General features: G+C 40.5%; 9 protein-coding genes across 9 annotated transcripts; all 9 read right to left on the bottom strand. All coding sequences in view use genetic code 12, as the record gives it.

Annotated features, from left to right (window-relative positions):
• Positions 1-462: 462 nt before the first annotated feature.
• On the bottom strand, positions 463-1,614 carry PGUG_05675 (uncharacterized protein; the record flags this gene model as incomplete). Its single annotated transcript, XM_001482605.1, has 1 exon — positions 463-1,614. One exon carries the CDS (start codon positions 1,612-1,614, stop codon positions 463-465), a length of 1,152 nt encoding a protein of 383 aa, XP_001482655.2.
• Positions 1,615-1,624: 10 nt separating this feature from the next.
• PGUG_05674 (uncharacterized protein) lies at positions 1,625-2,536 on the bottom strand (the record flags this gene model as incomplete). Its single annotated transcript, XM_001482604.1, has 1 exon — positions 1,625-2,536. The coding sequence occupies one exon, from the start codon at positions 2,534-2,536 to the stop codon at positions 1,625-1,627; it is 912 nt and encodes a 303-aa protein (XP_001482654.2).
• Positions 2,537-2,797: 261 nt separating this feature from the next.
• On the bottom strand, positions 2,798-4,873 carry PGUG_05673 (uncharacterized protein; the record flags this gene model as incomplete). Its single annotated transcript, XM_001482603.1, has 1 exon — positions 2,798-4,873. One exon carries the CDS (start codon positions 4,871-4,873, stop codon positions 2,798-2,800), a length of 2,076 nt encoding a protein of 691 aa, XP_001482653.2.
• A 617-nt stretch (positions 4,874-5,490) lies between these two features.
• Positions 5,491-6,138, bottom strand: PGUG_05672 (uncharacterized protein; the record flags this gene model as incomplete). The annotated part of the gene is made up of 1 exon (XM_001482602.1): positions 5,491-6,138. The coding sequence occupies one exon, from the start codon at positions 6,136-6,138 to the stop codon at positions 5,491-5,493; it is 648 nt and encodes a 215-aa protein (XP_001482652.2).
• Positions 6,139-6,224: 86 nt separating this feature from the next.
• Positions 6,225-7,517, bottom strand: PGUG_05671 (uncharacterized protein; the record flags this gene model as incomplete). The annotated part of the gene is made up of 1 exon (XM_001482601.1): positions 6,225-7,517. The coding sequence occupies one exon, from the start codon at positions 7,515-7,517 to the stop codon at positions 6,225-6,227; it is 1,293 nt and encodes a 430-aa protein (XP_001482651.2).
• A 902-nt stretch (positions 7,518-8,419) lies between these two features.
• Positions 8,420-9,967, bottom strand: PGUG_05670 (cytochrome P450; the record flags this gene model as incomplete). The annotated part of the gene is made up of 1 exon (XM_001482600.1): positions 8,420-9,967. One exon carries the CDS (start codon positions 9,965-9,967, stop codon positions 8,420-8,422), a length of 1,548 nt encoding a protein of 515 aa, XP_001482650.2.
• Positions 9,968-10,750: 783 nt separating this feature from the next.
• On the bottom strand, positions 10,751-11,719 carry PGUG_05669 (uncharacterized protein; the record flags this gene model as incomplete). The annotated part of the gene is made up of 1 exon (XM_001482599.1): positions 10,751-11,719. One exon carries the CDS (start codon positions 11,717-11,719, stop codon positions 10,751-10,753), a length of 969 nt encoding a protein of 322 aa, XP_001482649.2.
• A 211-nt stretch (positions 11,720-11,930) lies between these two features.
• Positions 11,931-13,103, bottom strand: PGUG_05668 (pepsin-like aspartic protease; the record flags this gene model as incomplete). Its single annotated transcript, XM_001482598.1, has 1 exon — positions 11,931-13,103. One exon carries the CDS (start codon positions 13,101-13,103, stop codon positions 11,931-11,933), a length of 1,173 nt encoding a protein of 390 aa, XP_001482648.2.
• Positions 13,104-14,348: 1,245 nt separating this feature from the next.
• PGUG_05667 (alpha-glucosidase) lies at positions 14,349-16,016 on the bottom strand (the record flags this gene model as incomplete). The annotated part of the gene is made up of 1 exon (XM_001482597.1): positions 14,349-16,016. The coding sequence occupies one exon, from the start codon at positions 16,014-16,016 to the stop codon at positions 14,349-14,351; it is 1,668 nt and encodes a 555-aa protein (XP_001482647.2).
• Positions 16,017-16,027: the final 11 nt, after the last annotated feature.

Genomic DNA, 16,027 nt, shown 5'->3' with positions numbered 1-16,027 from the left:
AATTTCCCCAAGCAGTAGTGTGCATCCTGCATCACTCCCCACCCAAAGTTCTCAAAGATTCCCTGACAGCCATAAAACCGAAAATAACATCATTTCGACTCAACATCATTGCACGTCTCTCTTTAGCATATTACTCCAAAACTTCCCCATAAAACTAAAACATCTAAAGCCGATCAAGAGCATGAAATTCACTTTGGAGTATGAGAGCAGAGACTCGCTTGTAATTGCTTTGATACCCCATCTATAATCTCAAGTGCCTCGAAGATCCGCAGCTTGCAGTTGTAGGTCTTCGAATGAGAAAATGTCCACATTCTGAGTTTCATAGCCAGGATCCGTGATTTATCACAGCTGGATAATTTTTTCAGCTTTGAGAAAATGAAAGAATCTCTGAACCGTGTACCTTTCATTTTTGGAGGGGTCTGCTAGCTGTTGTTCTCGTGCTCTGGTCTAATGAAAGAAAACTCACCGCAAAGGTCTCCAAATATTTGTATTAGGATAATTGTGGAGTCCTTCAATTACACGGCGCCTATGATATTCCAAAATTTGAAAATTGGTTGGCATCTCGGAAAAGTCAATCTCTTCAACAGTAGAATCCAGGCGTAATTGTGTGAGTCTCTTAGCTCCAATTATGTCAAATGAAAACTTTCTGATACTAGTTTGATCGACGTCAAGAAACTTTAGCTCCAGCTTCTTTGGTATCGTCAGCCTTGATAATCGATAATTATCACGAAGGTTTAGTGTCTCAATATAGGACTTAACTTTCAATGATCCAAAATTATTAAATTCCAATTCTAATGAAGTAACTGTTTGCGGAATGGTGAGCTTATCGATGTTTTTCAAGAGATTGCTATGCAATCCTAGGGATTTCAAGCCGAGGGGTAGCTCGATCATTCTGTCGTCGATTGTCTTCAAATCACAACTGCTCATACTCAATTCTTTCAATTTTGATCCTTTGGCAAATTTGACTCCACTCATTTGTAACAAGTAGATTTCACAGAGGTAGAGCTCTTCTAATGACGATGGAAATGTCAAGTCTGGAAGAGCTACACATTCAGTTCCCGCGAGGTCTAGAAGCTTTAAACTCGAAGGCAATATAGACATAGGGGAGAGTTTTAGCAGTTCGCTTCTGATGATAAGAGCTTGAAGACTATCAGGAAGTTTGGGAATTGACGTCAACAAAGTATAACTCAAGTCGATATGCTCAAGAACGGGAGCTTCGATCTCAAGTTCCTGTAAAGGATTGCCTTCCAAGCTCAAGTATTCACAGCAATGAAGTACGGCATTGAACGATGAGAGTTCATTGTGATGAAGTGAAAGTCGCTTCAATCGGGCTGGTAGTAGCCAGCCGTCCGTCAGCATAGTGCCACAATAGCTTAACTCGAGGTCAACTATTCCAGGCGGAAAACTGATTCTGTTATGCAACTGAGTACACGAAATCGAAAGTTTGAGCAAGTTGGGCGGTAATTTCAAAGGGTCGGTCAGACGCGGTGGCAGCACCATTGTAAGGGAAGTCATATTTGTAAAAGCGGTCAAATCGTACAGTTTGTCACGATCATCAGACCAAGGTGTGTACACATACCTGAAGTTCAAAGTGCGTAGCAGTGTAGGAATCATAGAAAAAACCCTAGAAGGCGACGAACTGGAGAATCCAAAAAACTATCAAATTGGGGCCAATCATGGAGATGACCTCTTCCACATTTGTGACTTCTCCATAATTAGACTTCTCAATATAGGAAAAAGTTTTCAAATTTTCGTTCCAGAGTACGCGTAGTAGCGACGAGCAGTCAGACGGTTCTTGTGTGTATTCTAGAGCCAACACTGTGAGAGCAGCAAGTCTTGGGTGGTTTTCCTTCATCCTTATGCTGCAATATTTTGCAACCAACTTTTTCAAATTAATCGGTAATGAGCTGAAAGTCAGGTAGTTGAGATATAGGTTCTTCAAGCTGGGGTGGTCGTTGTCAACCCTTATTTTGCAATGATCGCCATAGAAAGTCTCCAATTTCGGGAACTTATTCAAATTGATACTGCTAGAATTGCGCAACGAGAGGCAGGTGATCTTGAGATTGATAGCATCGTCTGCGAAGAAACGAACACAGGAAATCGACAGGTCACTGAGGTCAAAGTGTATGCCTGAACTCTGGTCGTGGTAAGCCAAGTTTATTTCATCGAGATCTCGACGCATTTGGAAATCGTATTCCCATTTATAATGGAAGCAAAGAGGACGCGAGATGGAGTTCTTTTCGAGGATCTTGTGTATGCGGCGGAACCTGTTAAAGTCAGTTTCATAGTGGTACCGGCTGAAACCAATATGATCGTCATACTGGTCGAAACTGGTTTCATAATCGTCTCTACGGCGCGCAATTTTTACCGCGTCTTTAAGTCGATTTGAATGCCATAAATGATTGAGATTGTTAGCTGCTGCCACAAGTATATTATCAGGAATGTTCTCCAATAGTAATATATCGGTAAGAAAACCTGTGCTCAAGTAGGAGAAGCAGCGCGTGATTATTTCACATGGTAGGTCATTTAGTCTCATGAATAGACTTTGAGTATAAAGTTCGCATGTCGAAGTGGTTGTGTGTGTGCAGGATCATGACTGCAAATTCTACACTTATCAAATGCGATAAGAATAGCTCGGAAAGAAACAGAGCATTGAGGTTCATCAATGATATGGTTTCTTCTTACAATGAATATTTCTTGTTTCTGCATAAAGTTAATTAAAGAATCTTCGCTATCACCACACTAAGTTACTCAGCATGGCAGCTCCTAAATTGAATTGAAAATTCTAGTTGATCGATCACAACTCTGAAACCTCATGGCGTCTGTAAATATTTGTATTGAGATGCCTGCGGAGTCCTTTTATTTGACAGTACCCAGGATATTCCAAAACTTGAAAATTGACGGGCATTTTCGAAAGGTCAATCACTTTAACTTCAGAACCTAGACGTAGCTGTGTGAGTTTATCAGCTCCAAATATATCAAATGAAAACTTTTTAATTCCAGTTTGCGTGAGATCAAGAAACTTTAGCTCCAGATCCTTCGGTATTGCAAGACTTGAAAGTCTTGGATTTTCATCGAGGTATAGTGTCTCAATATGAGACTTAACTTCCAATGATCTCATAAGGTTTGATCCCAAGTTCAAGAACGTAACTGTTTGCGGAATGGTGAGCTTTTTGATGTGATTAAAGTGATTGCCACACATATCTAGTGATTTCAATCCGAGGGGTAGTTCGATCATTTTGTCGTCGATTTTGCCTAAAAGAGAACAGCTCAAATCCAATTCTATCATTCTTGACCCTTTGGCAAATTTGACTCCACTCATACCTGACAAGTCTAATCCTGTAAGGTGGAGTTCTTGAATTGATGATGGGAATGTGTAGTTTTTAAGAGTTCCGGTTCCAGCATCCGAGAGGTCTAAAAATTTTAAGTTAGGAGGCATTTCAGACATTTCGGAGAGAGCTAGATTATTGTAACGGAAGACTAGTACTTGAACACTAGCTGGAAGTTCGGGAATATAAGTCAACTTATTTTCACTCAAGTCAATATTCTTAAGAACAGGAGCTTCGATTTCAACTTTCTCTATTTTATTGTCGCTCAAGCTCAAGAATTCACAGCAAGGAAGAACAGCTTTGAAAGATGAGAGGTTATTTCGCGCAAGTGAAAGTCTCTTCAATTGAGCTGGTTTTAGCCAACCTGTAGTCAGAGCAATATCACACAGCTCTAATTCGAGATCAACTAATTTGGGAGGAAATTCGATTTTGGTCAAGTCATTAAATTTAGCAGACGTGATCGAAAGTTTGAGCAAGCTCAACGGAAACTTTAATCTTTCGATCGTATCATCTGGCAGATTCAATGTTAGTCTGAGCAAGTTGGGTGGTAAATTACAACTGTTGATGTCTGATGGCTCCCACAATGTTAGGGAAGTCATATGGGTATAAGCATTCAAATTCTCGAGGCCTCCTCCACTTATGGAGTATAGTGAGCGTAGCGTTGGAATTGAAGCTGGGATAGAGCCAGACTTTCCAAGACTTGTCACTTTGGGCCCGATCATGGAGAAGATTTCATCCTCTTCTCGACTTTCATTCTCCTCTATTACCCCTCGACCGATATACGAGAAATGTTCCAAATTCTTGTTCCAGAGTAGTCGTAGTAATGAGAAGCAATCCGTGCGTTCGTCCGTGCGTTCTAGAGTCAACAGTGTGAGAGCTTTTAGTTTTGGATGGTTTTCATCCATATTTATCCAGCACTCTTTTGCAACCAACTTTATCAAATTCGTTGGTAATGAGCTGAAAGTCACCTGGTTGAGATATAGGTTTTTCAAACTGGGGTGGTCGTGGTCAACGCTTATTTCGCAATAATAGCCATAAAAAGTTTCCAATATCGGAAAATTATCCAAGTTGATACAACGTTTATAAAAGGAATTCAATGAAAGGCAAGTAATTTTGAGATTGATATCATGAGTTGAGAAAATAGGATAGGTTTGAAACGCCGGGTCTTCGAGATCGACATGGATGCCTAATTCTTGGCCGTTGTAAACCAGATCTATTGAATCAAGATTTTGGTGCATTTCAAGAATGTTATCCCATGTACAATGGAACCAAAGAGGACATTTGAATGACTTTTCTTCAAGGATCTTGTGGATGCGTAGAAACCGTTCGAAATCAGTTTCATAATAAGCTTCAATATTTGCAACTTTATCTTTTTCGACGCTTCGATATCGCTTTGAATACCATAAATTATTCAAGTTATAAGCTGCAGCTTGGACGATTTTATCAGGAATGTTCTCTAATAGTATTATGTCTGTGAGTGAATCTGTGCTCAAGTAGGAAAAGCAACGCGTGACTATTTCACTTGGTAAGGTATCTAGGTTCATTTAGATGAGTTTTGAAGTTCTCCAGAAGTTCACCAGTTGAGAAATGGTGATGTGTGCAGGATGCCGATTGGCTGCAAATTCTACACTTATCAATGCGATAAGAAATGACGCTGGGGAAAAGGAAGGAGACATTGAGTGGTTGAAGTTCATTTATGATTTATTTATCGCAATTTGTATTTCATGTTTTGCAAATTCTTGCATTTGAAATCTTTGCTCGTATCTTACTCACCACTGACTTTAATTCTCAAGTACCCATTCTAACACTTAAACTTGATGCTCCAAGACTTCCAAAAACTAAAACATTTCCCATTCAAACCTATACCATATAATTGGAAAGTTGAAAATTGGTCTCATTTTCAATTGCTTTGACACCCATTTGCAATCTCAAGTTTCCCAAGGATTATGTTCCCCAGGTTGAAATTGTTGCAGACTTTTGGATGAGAGCAATTAATGTACACTATAATATTCTTCCTGAAGCCAGATTCCTTGTCCACCACGGCATGACTCTATAAAGCTTACAGCTGAGTTCTACAGCTGAGTTCGGGTTGTTGACTCTCACCGGAGACATGCTAGCACCTATTCAATGGAGCCTCCAGCCTTCTAATCATGAGTCTGATTTATGGAACCTCAAATGAACTTCTGAATATTATCTTATAGGGATACCTGTGAGGTCCTTTTACTACACAGCGCCGAGAAATCTGTAAAGCCCGAATGTTGATGGGCACCTTTAGAAAGTCAAACACTTTAAGCTGAAGCCCTAGTCGTAGTTGTGTGAGTTTCTCAGCCCCAAGTAAATCAGGTGGTAATTTCCTAAATTCAGTTCCCATGAGATCAAGAACTCTTAGCTCCAGATCCTTTGGTATCGTAAGACTTGATAAGCTATAATTATCGCAAAGGTATAGTGTCTCAATATGGGACTTAAATTCCAAGGATTTCAATTTGTTATATCTCAAGTCTAGAAAGGTAACTGTTTGCGGAATGGTGACATTATTGATGTCTTCCAAGAAATTGCCATACACGTCTAGTACTTTCAAGCCGAGGGGTAGCTCGATCATTTTGTCGTCGATTTTTCTTGAAACACAACACCTCAACTTTAATTCTTTCAACTTTGACCCTTTGGCAAATTTGACTCCACTCATATCTGACAAATTTAAGTCCGTGAGGTGTAGTTCTTGTATTGATGATGGGAAAGTGTAGTTTTGAAAAGCTCCAGTTCCAGCTCTGCAAAGGTCTAGAAGCTTTAACCTAGAAGGTAATTCAGACATCTGGGAGAGATCTAGATTATTGTCACTGAGAACAAGTACCTGGACACTAGCTGGAAGTTTGGGAATTGAAGTGAAATTGTTGCTGGTCAAGTCGATATGCTCAAGAACGGGAGCTTCAATCTCAACTCCATTAGAGAATTGCTTCTCAAGCTCAAGAATTCACAGCAAGGAAGAATGGCATTGAAAGATGAAAGCTTATTATATTGAAGTGAAAGTCGCTTCAATCGGGCTGGTTTTAGCCAGCCGGCAGTCAGCTCAATTTGACAATGCCTTAACTCGAGGTCAACTATCGTGGGAGGGAATTCAACTTTGGCCAAATCTTCAAATTCAGCATACGCAATCGAAAGTTTAAGCAAGTTTGGTGGAAGTTGTAAGCCGTCAATAGAGCCTTGCTGCACATCAAATGTAAGGGAAGTCATATGAGTAAAAGCGGACAAATCTTGCAGGCCGATACGATTATGGAAGAGAACATTACCATTGCAGTTTAATGAGCGTATCAGCGTAGGAATCCTAGAAAATGATGAGCCAGAAAATCCAAAACTTGTTACTTTGGGGCCTAGCATGGAGAAAATTTCATCCTCATCCGTTACGCCTTGACCGATAAACGAAAAATGTTCCAAATCTTTGTTCCAGAGTATTCTCATTAGCGAGGAGTAGTTGAAAGGTTCTTCTTTGCAATTAAGATCCAACACCCTGAGAGCTTCTAGTTTTGGATGGTTCTCGTTCATCCTTATTTTGCACCATTTTGCTACTAACTTTTTCAAATTAGTCGGTAATGAGCTGAAGGTCACCTTGTTGAGATATAGGTTCTTCAAGCTGGGGTGATCCCGGTAAACCCACATTTTGCACCTAGACCCATAAAAAGTCTCCAAGTTTGGAAACTTATTCAAATCGATAGAACATTCAAAATGACTAAAAAACGTTTTCAATGAAAGGGAAGTGATCTTGAGATTAATATCATGGTCTGAAAAAGTAGGACAGATTTGTAACGCCTGGCCTATGAGGTCGACATGGACACATAGCTTTTGTCCGCTATAAGCCAAATTTATCTCATCGAGATTTTGTTGCATTTCAAAGATGTTCTCCCATGTATAATGGAATCTAAGAGGACATTTGAAGGATTTTTTTTCAAGAGTTTTGTGTATGTGTAGAAACCTGTCGAAATCGGTTTCATAGTGGTCTTCAATACCTCCAATTACATCTCCATAAATCCCTCGAATTCGCTTTGCATACCATAAATAATTGAGATTGTTAGCTGCTGCTTCAAGTATGATATCAGGAATGTTCTCCAATAGTATTATGTTGGTGAGTACTTCTGTGCTCAAGTAAGGAAAGCAACGTATGACTATTTCATAAGGTAAAGAATTCATGTTTAACATTAAACTTCAGGAGTTGCATTCTGCAAGGGAACAAAAACGTGTGCAGATCACAATGCACCAACATGCATCAAGCTGCACCACACTGCATGAGGCGTGACGCATCCCAACACCGGATTTAAAACACCCTAACACCTATCTGATTTACATCCCAACACCTTTCTCAATGCACCCTAACACCCAGCCAAAAAGGGCCAACAGCAGGAATGGAGTCGTACCTGCGAGCGCATTACCGATATGCGGTCTTGGCACCCTGATGCGATAAACTTTTTTGTTTTATGGGGGGACTGGGGAACTAGCGTTGAATGAAAAGAAACTTGAATGCTTTGCGCATTTGAATAGTAGGTAGCTGCAGAGGTCTTTATCGAAATTCACATCTTATGTTCCTGTCAGCTAAATTTTCCTCAAGGACGCTTATATGTAGGAATTCGACTGCAAAAAATCAGCTGTACCATGTTTGATTACATTGATCAACTCGAGGTTATGACATTCTTTGTACTTCCTGTAATCTAACAAAGCCCGCCGTTGGTTCTATCCAAAAATCCGATGGGTATATAGGCTACGAGCCGCATGCAGCTCGCATTGAACCCGCATGAACATGCGTTGAAATCGACAATGACATCTACCAATATAAGTCAATTGCTATTGAAATACGCATTGTGCTCCAAAATGTGAAGATCACTACTTGAGCTGTATATTTAGGCTTCTCAACTGGATGAATGTGTGGTCGTGTTATTTTTGCGGCTCAAATGGCTGCAAATTTTCATCCACCCATAAGTGTATTTTATCGTAGCAATGCTTTTGACATGATCCGCGATGAAAATGAGTAGTACTGTGATTCTAAAAAATACTTTATTGCAAAAATAAATTAATCTAAATTCTTTTTTTATTCAAAATTATCATAATCATGTCATTGAAATCACAACCCCATTTTGATGGCACATGGTCAAGTGGGACGCCTTTCTTGGTGGATACTCGTCATCAAAGCTAGCCAAGTTTGGGAACAATTGGGCTAATCTGGCAATAACATATGAAGCTTCTGTCAATGCAAATTGCTGTCCCAAGCAGATTCTAGGTCCTCCATTAAAAGGAAGAAAAGCCCAGCCCAACTTTCTGGTTTCAGGTTCAAACCAACGCTCAGGTCTGAAAACCTCGGAATCTTTACCGTAATATCTTTGGTCTCTTTGAAGAGCATATACCATATAAGCGACCGTCTGACCTTTGCGAATAAATACTGGTAGGTCTCTGTTTGGTCCTCCTCCTGTGGGTAAAGTTGTATCTTTCTGAGCAACTCTAAAGTTTTGAGGAACTGATGGGTACATTCTCAAAGCTTCGTTTAACAAGGCTTTCAAGTATTCACATTTTTTCAACGACTCGAAAGTAATGTCTTCAAGATTGGAATCGTCTCCCAGACCAAATCTATTATAGATTTCCTCCTTTAATTTCAGCCAAATATCTGGGTTTCTTGCCAACTCAAAGAATGTGAAAGATAACAACCCAGCGGTGGTATCTCTACCAGCCAACAAGATATTTAACAATTGATCTCTCAACACTTTTGGATCCCGAGTCTGCTTTGCCAACTCGTACAAGAAAATATAACCATCCTGGGAGTATTTATCCAATTCTTCAGTACTGAAACTCAATGCTTTTTGCACATAGTAGTCGGCAAACTTGTGCACTTTGGCATTGGCATCTCTAAACTCTTTATTGTTGATTAAAAAGTAAACCTGCTGCGCCAAAGCACGAATAGACAAGTATATCTGTGAAGTATTGAATGCTTCAGCAAATTCATTCTTACCGTCAAAGTCAATGGCAGATTTGGAAAATCCAATGGTTTCATCGTGCAAACTATCCACCGACTCACCGAATAAGAACTCAGTAGCACTATCCATTGTCAACCGGAAGAACAACTTTTGAATGTCGAACGGCTCTCCTTGGAACTTTCTGATATGCTTGGCAAGTAGCTGGATATGAGGTTCCAAACTTTTGACATGAGCTACTTGTTCACGAGCAAATTGGGGCCGCAACATCGCACGAGAATGCTTCCATCCACTGCCATCCAAAGTAAAGATTCCATCTCCCAATAATGGACCAAGGTGATCATGACGACCACCCAACACAAAATCGTTAAATTGGGTAGCTAGAATTGCCTTAATATTTTCTGGATTTCTGGTTATCACCATTGGGGTTCCAGCAACCCTGAATCTCAAAGTATCCAATTCCATATCTTTACGAAAGTCCACAAGAGTTCCCTCACGCTTGTGCTTCAACAAGGTGAAAATAACACGAAATCCAAAGAAACCATCCAGCTCCACAGTGGGTCCAACACAATTTAACTTTTTCATGACAACCTTGACTCTAACATAGTCAAAAACATTGTAAGCAACAATTGCAGCCAAAACTATCCCATACCAGCTGGTGAGGAAGTTATGAACTTCTTCGAACCCATTCATTGTGCCTAGTAAAACTTGGGGACACCGTCTAATATACCCACGGTGGGGAAGGTTTCGGACGGAGATTCGTCAAAACTCCGGGTTGTCTGCAGACTAAACCCCTCAATTTGCATATGACATGAGACATGCATATTGTTAACTGCGGGTGTAGCGCATAATTCTCATGCAAGACGCGGGCTTATACCGTTTGCATGTGGTAGCCCTTACGGTTTCTACTTTGAAAGCATGAGATAGGAATTGAGGGGCAAGTTGTAGATTCTTGGCGTTTTCAACCTCAATCTTTACAATATGTAAAATCCTATTGTACGAAAAATTATGAACTCAAAAGCATACATTGTGGAACATTGAGGTGCGATTTTATAAAATCAAGAAGAACAAATGTGAATGTTTTATTGAAATCGCTTATTTTCTCTCCCCTCCTGCTTTAGTGGTTGTGCATTGACATAAATCAGCCCATTCCCTACTTCTAGAACGGCGTAAATTTACACAAATCTAGTGTCAATTGGCATATCAAGTTCATGTCTTTAGGAGAAAGTGCATTTCAACTATTCGGTTCAATTCTTTTGGATTCGATTATCAAGCTACTATCACACAACCATTATGGGGAATCTGTGTAAAGCGTCTTAAATCAAACATAGAGCATTGCCAGCATTATGATATGTCTAGCATGTGTTCTTGTATCTATGATTCTAAAGTCTTTGGCAGAAAGTCAACTACAAATCTTCTGATTACCTTTTCATTTATGAATATCAAGCTGAGTCGAAAGTCCCGTTGAATTTATTTCTAGTAATAAGGTGCCACTTGCTCCTCTGTCCATTCATTGAATCTCTTGGCAGTTCCGTCCTTCACTCCCTCTTTGATAAAGTTACTATATTCTTCAATCTGACCCCATGGTCTCACAAAACAGCCACTTTTCTCGACAGTAATATCAGGACTCAAAGCAGCATAAAGCTCAGTGTAAGCTCCGTACACTGGGTCTGCCAAAAGTAACCCAAGGAGAGATCTTTGGATCGAGGAAAGATGTCTTTGCAAATCGGATTTTAATCCACCTGGATTGAGTGCGGCCGTGATAATTATACCCTTATGCTTTTCAGCATAAATCAAAGCATTGTAATTCATTCCCGCTTTGGACTGACCATAAATAGCAAAGCCACCGTATCTGCCTTTTTTATCGTTGATATCGTCATAAGGAAGCAAGCCACGAGGTGAAGGACCTTGCAAATACGCATTGGAAGAAACCCAAATAACTCTGGAAATAAAGTCGTTTGTGCTTGCTGCCAAAACAGCACCATCAAGGTACTTCTGAAGCAAATACGGTGCTAAAGTATTGGTACCCAATTGCAATTCGTAATTTTGTTTCGTCACCGAGCCTTTGGGCGGAACCATTACCCCAGCATTATGGAGCACAATATGGATTTTCGGGTACTTTTGAACAATTTTCTGTGCACAGGGTCCAATTGATGTCAAATCACTAAAATCAGCTTGAAAAACCTCCAATTTAGGAGCCTTCAGATCCACCTTTAGTTGTTCTTCAGCAGCCTTCATCTTATCGAGATTACGAATAACCACCACCACTTGAGCCCCAGCGGCCAAGAGAAGTTTGGTGGACTGGAATCCTACACCAGCATTTGCTCCCGTAACAACTACGGTTTTGCCGGTCAAATCAGGATAGTGTTCTGGCAAGAATTTGGGCTTACCGGGAGAGACGTTATTGGTGTATGCGTTACTAAGTTTTTCAAAAAATGAGGCCATTCTGAATGTTTTTAGGGAATGGAATTGACTTGAAGGCAACCTTAGTAATCGATAACAAATGAAATTGCGGCTAAACCTTATTTCGAGTTCGAATTGAGATATGCAACATTGAAATATGCGAACATGTAATTTTAGTGCTCATTTGCAGCAATTTGCAACAAAATTCGCAGCCATTGATAAGAAACATTTATTCATAAAGAGAATTAAGAAACTAAAGAGGAACCTGGTTGGAAGAAGAAGTGAACTTGGCCTTGGCAATAGACACAGTGTTAGCATCGTAGTTGTAAACAACATATGCTTGAGAGAGGAAAATGTCTCCAAGCAAATTGAAGTTGTACTCAATGATGTTGAATCCTGGTCCGTAGCTGTTTCCATACTTGTCAATGACGTCGTTAGTGTAAGCGCTAGCCAAGGAAGTGGTGATGGAGATTCCGTTAAAGTTGAAAGTAACTGGTTGGTCAATGTTTGCATCAGAGTCCACAAGCCACACACCAAGGTCTCCATTGAACCTAGCGTTGTCATAATTGCTGAAGATGTTATCTCCAAGCTCACGAGTGAAGGCAGCAGTAGTGGTACCGGTGTCAAGAACCGAGTCATCTCCAGACTGGAAAGTTTGACCATTAACAGTAACCGAGCCTAAGGTGATGGCAAGTGTTTGGTCGTTAACAATTGGCTGAGCAACAAGTGGTCCATCAATCTTGTCCAAATCCTTTCCACCAAAAATAACTGTTCCTTGACTAGCACCTGCCTCATTCAAGAAAATAGAGTAACCCTTAGTAGCAATAAGACCGTCACTCTTCAATCTGTCGAGGAAATTAGGGTACACGGAAGGTTGAGTTGTTTCATCGAGATCACGACCAATACCAAAAATCCCATAATCAAGAGTGGTAGTGGTGGCATCGGCAAACTGGAAATTTTTAATTGTCGCCTGAACAGAATTTCCAAGACTCACGGTATCCTCATAGTAAGTTCCTTCAATTTGAGTTCCATCGACGTACCCAATTTGGAAAGGTTCACCGGTGTTTCTGGCCGTTGAAGATTGACCTGGGTTATACGATCCATAGTCCCAAGAACCATGAGGGCCTCCAGCATTGACATCTGGAACCCACAAATCTGACGATCCGGTATCGATATCAACTCCAATACTCTGTTTGTTGGATCCAATGTCCAAGTAAGTGATATAATAAATTCTTTCATTGAGCAAGTCGTTGGGGTAGATTCCTCTCTTGGTCACCACCAGGCTGTTAGCGGAACCCTGGATTTTTTCAAAACTAATCAGAAGAAACTTGGAATCTCTTTCCTCGAGATTAGGAACGGCTGCTCCGGCAACGGAAGCGACCAAATAGGTGGCCACGGAAAATAAAACTGAAAATTTAAACTGCATTGAATGCTGCTATCAAATAGAAATTTGGGCTCTATTTATAATGGACCGGCTGCTGTGGATCCAGAGCCATAGTAGGGTATGTTACCGGAAAAGCCGTGAGCGCAAGTTTGAAATGAACCCTAAGCCATCGTGCCGTACTGTGATAACGGTTTTTCCGGACGAAATCCAAACAAGGCATTTTTTGCAGCCACATAATGACAAGTTGGTTGGTTCATTTTTTTCAAGCAATGACCAAATCAACTGAATTCTTGGCATTGAGGCTTCTCTCGTATCTGACTGTCCTCTAGTACTGACAGGCAGTTTGACGTATGTATGGTTGCGAGCAAAGTCGCCGCATAAAGCTTCTGCACATGTCAAGAATTAAACGGTGCCATTGTTGTCACGTGATATCTGTGGCCGTTATTGCGCTTAGACTGGAGCCGTGCAATGCAGGCAGTTGCAACATTCTAGGCCTCAGTTGCCGCTTCAGTTGGCCGCTACCCCGGATGGAACCGTCAACCACAGTACAAGTGTGGATATAGCGGCTCAGTGTGGCCTGACAGAACGGAAATTGAACCACAAAAATAGCCGAGGTTATTCAGAGATTGAAGTTTTGAAACCAAGATGGATGAAGTTGAATTAAGTTGACCCGAGTTTAATTAACTCTTCAATTCGAATGCAGCGATTTGGTTATTCACCCATTCGCTTCGGGTGAATTTTATCAACAAACCGTAAGAGTAAATCGCTCGCTAATAATTTCCTGTGCCCGTCAGTAAGCAACTGTACCACACCACAAACACACAAAAAGCCACGAAAAGAATTAAGCACATGGTACCCCGTGAACTACATAGAGCAATCATAACGGTGTCGAATTGTTCCAATGTCATAATTGCAAAATTTTAATGGCTTTCCTCTTCAATTTCCCAATTTCTCAAGTTGCACCAACTCAATTCCACCAAAAAAAACTGACCTCGGTTCGCTGCCATGACTTCGAACATGAAACAAGAACAACTTTTTCAGTGCTTGGACGCACATCAAATGACAAATTTGCAGCCTATCAGTTTCGCGCACGGCGCAATCGTAAATCCATTCACATTGAGATAACGATTTACCATTTGACCGCAAAATTGAAAAGGTTTTAGTGGCTGGTAGTCATGTTGCATAGAGCAAGCGGCTAGCTGTACTTTGAGTTTCACCAAAAACTTCCACTTACTTCGTAAATATCAGAGACACAATACTCGTCTTTGCCTGTATTGAGATAATTGCCTATTCATTTAGATATACTCTTCCCTCGAAAGGCTCTAGCCATTGATAATCCGAACAGGGAACGTTAGAAATCAACAACTGAAGATTTTTTGAGGAATGATTAACAAACTTCTGTCGAGAACGTGAAAAGTTTAAAGCAACATAAGCATAGCGGTCCCCACTTTGCTTTGAGTAGTAAAAAACATCTTCATTATTCTCATCAATGATGTTTAGTTTTCCATGGATGAAGTAATTCTTGTACAATTTTCTCATTTTTAAGCACCTTCTCCAAAAGACCAAGAGAGATTTTGGATCACCTTCTTGAGCTTGTACGTTCACATCCGGAAAATTATCATTTACCTTCATCCACGGTTCACCTGTAGTAAAGCCTGCATTCTTGGAGCCGTTCCACTGAACTGGAGTTCGACCATTGTCGCGAGCTAGTTGGTTGATATGGTCAAGAGATCCCATACCATTTTCATTGAAGTAATTTTTAGATTCGATGTCAACATAGCACTCAATTGGCCAATCTTTAGGAATATTTGTCATACCGATTTCTTGACCTTGGTATAAGAAGAGGGTACCACTCAAGGTCGTCTGCAACAACGCCAATAGCTTTCCTGATCGTTCTCTATATTTGGGAGAATCATCACCAAAAACACTAATTGACCGAGGCTGATCGTGATTTTCTAGATAGAACGTAGACCACCCATCTCCTTCGTCCATCAACAAAAAGTTCTTTTTAATCACTCTTTTGAACCTTACCAAGTCCTTTGAAATAGGAGGCCTGCCAATTCCAATGCCAAGCATATCAAACAGGAACATCATATTGAGTTCGTTCGCTTTCAGACTAACATACTTTAGTGATTCTTCCACACCAGCACTGCCTATTTCGCCCACTGTGAAAACATCATATCTTGAAAACGTCTTTTCGTTCATTTCTTTGTGGAACTCATGAATTCTTGGTCCATTTTGATACATGCTAATGCAAGGCTGCCATTGACAATTTGGATTAACAATAGATACATCTTCAAAGGTCTGGTCTTTCGAGTACATTGCAGCCGTATCAATACGAAACCCATCTATGCCTTTTTCCAACCAAAATGTAATAGCCTCATCATATATCGCTTGTCTCGTAGTTGCATTTTCCCAGTTGAGATCAGGTTGTCCTTTGGCAAAAATATGCAAATAATACTCGTCCGTCAACTCATCGTACTCCCAAGCACTACCTGAAAAGACACTGGCCCAATTGTTGGGAGGAAGACGGTTACCGTTGACATCGTACTTTGGAGGTTTCCAAATATACCAGTCTCTCTTTGGGCTCAATTTCGACGACCTTGATTCTTGGAACCATTTATGTTCAACAGAGGTATGGTTTATAACCAAATCAAGAATTAGCCTCATGCCTCTCTTATGTACTTGCAGTATTAAGTTGTCCATATTCTCCATTGTACCGTAAGCCGCATGGATCTTTTGGTAATCAGAAATATCATATCCCATGTCTTCTTGAGGAGATTCGTACATTGGAGATAACCAAATGACATCTACTCCCAAGCTTTTGACATAGTCAAGGGTCGATATTATGCCTGGAATATCTCCGACTCCATCACCATTGGAATCTTTGAACGAAGCGGGCCAAATCTGGTAAACAGAAACATTCTTCCACCAAACGTCCTCGTCGACAGTCATTATAAATTTAG

Source organism: Meyerozyma guilliermondii, genomic scaffold (genome assembly GCF_000149425.1).
Source record: "Meyerozyma guilliermondii ATCC 6260 scaffold_7 genomic scaffold, whole genome shotgun sequence".
Taxonomy (NCBI): domain Eukaryota; kingdom Fungi; phylum Ascomycota; class Pichiomycetes; order Serinales; family Debaryomycetaceae; genus Meyerozyma; species Meyerozyma guilliermondii.
Note: the sequence above shows the minus strand (reverse complement) of the source record. Positions and strands in the feature narration are given on the sequence as shown.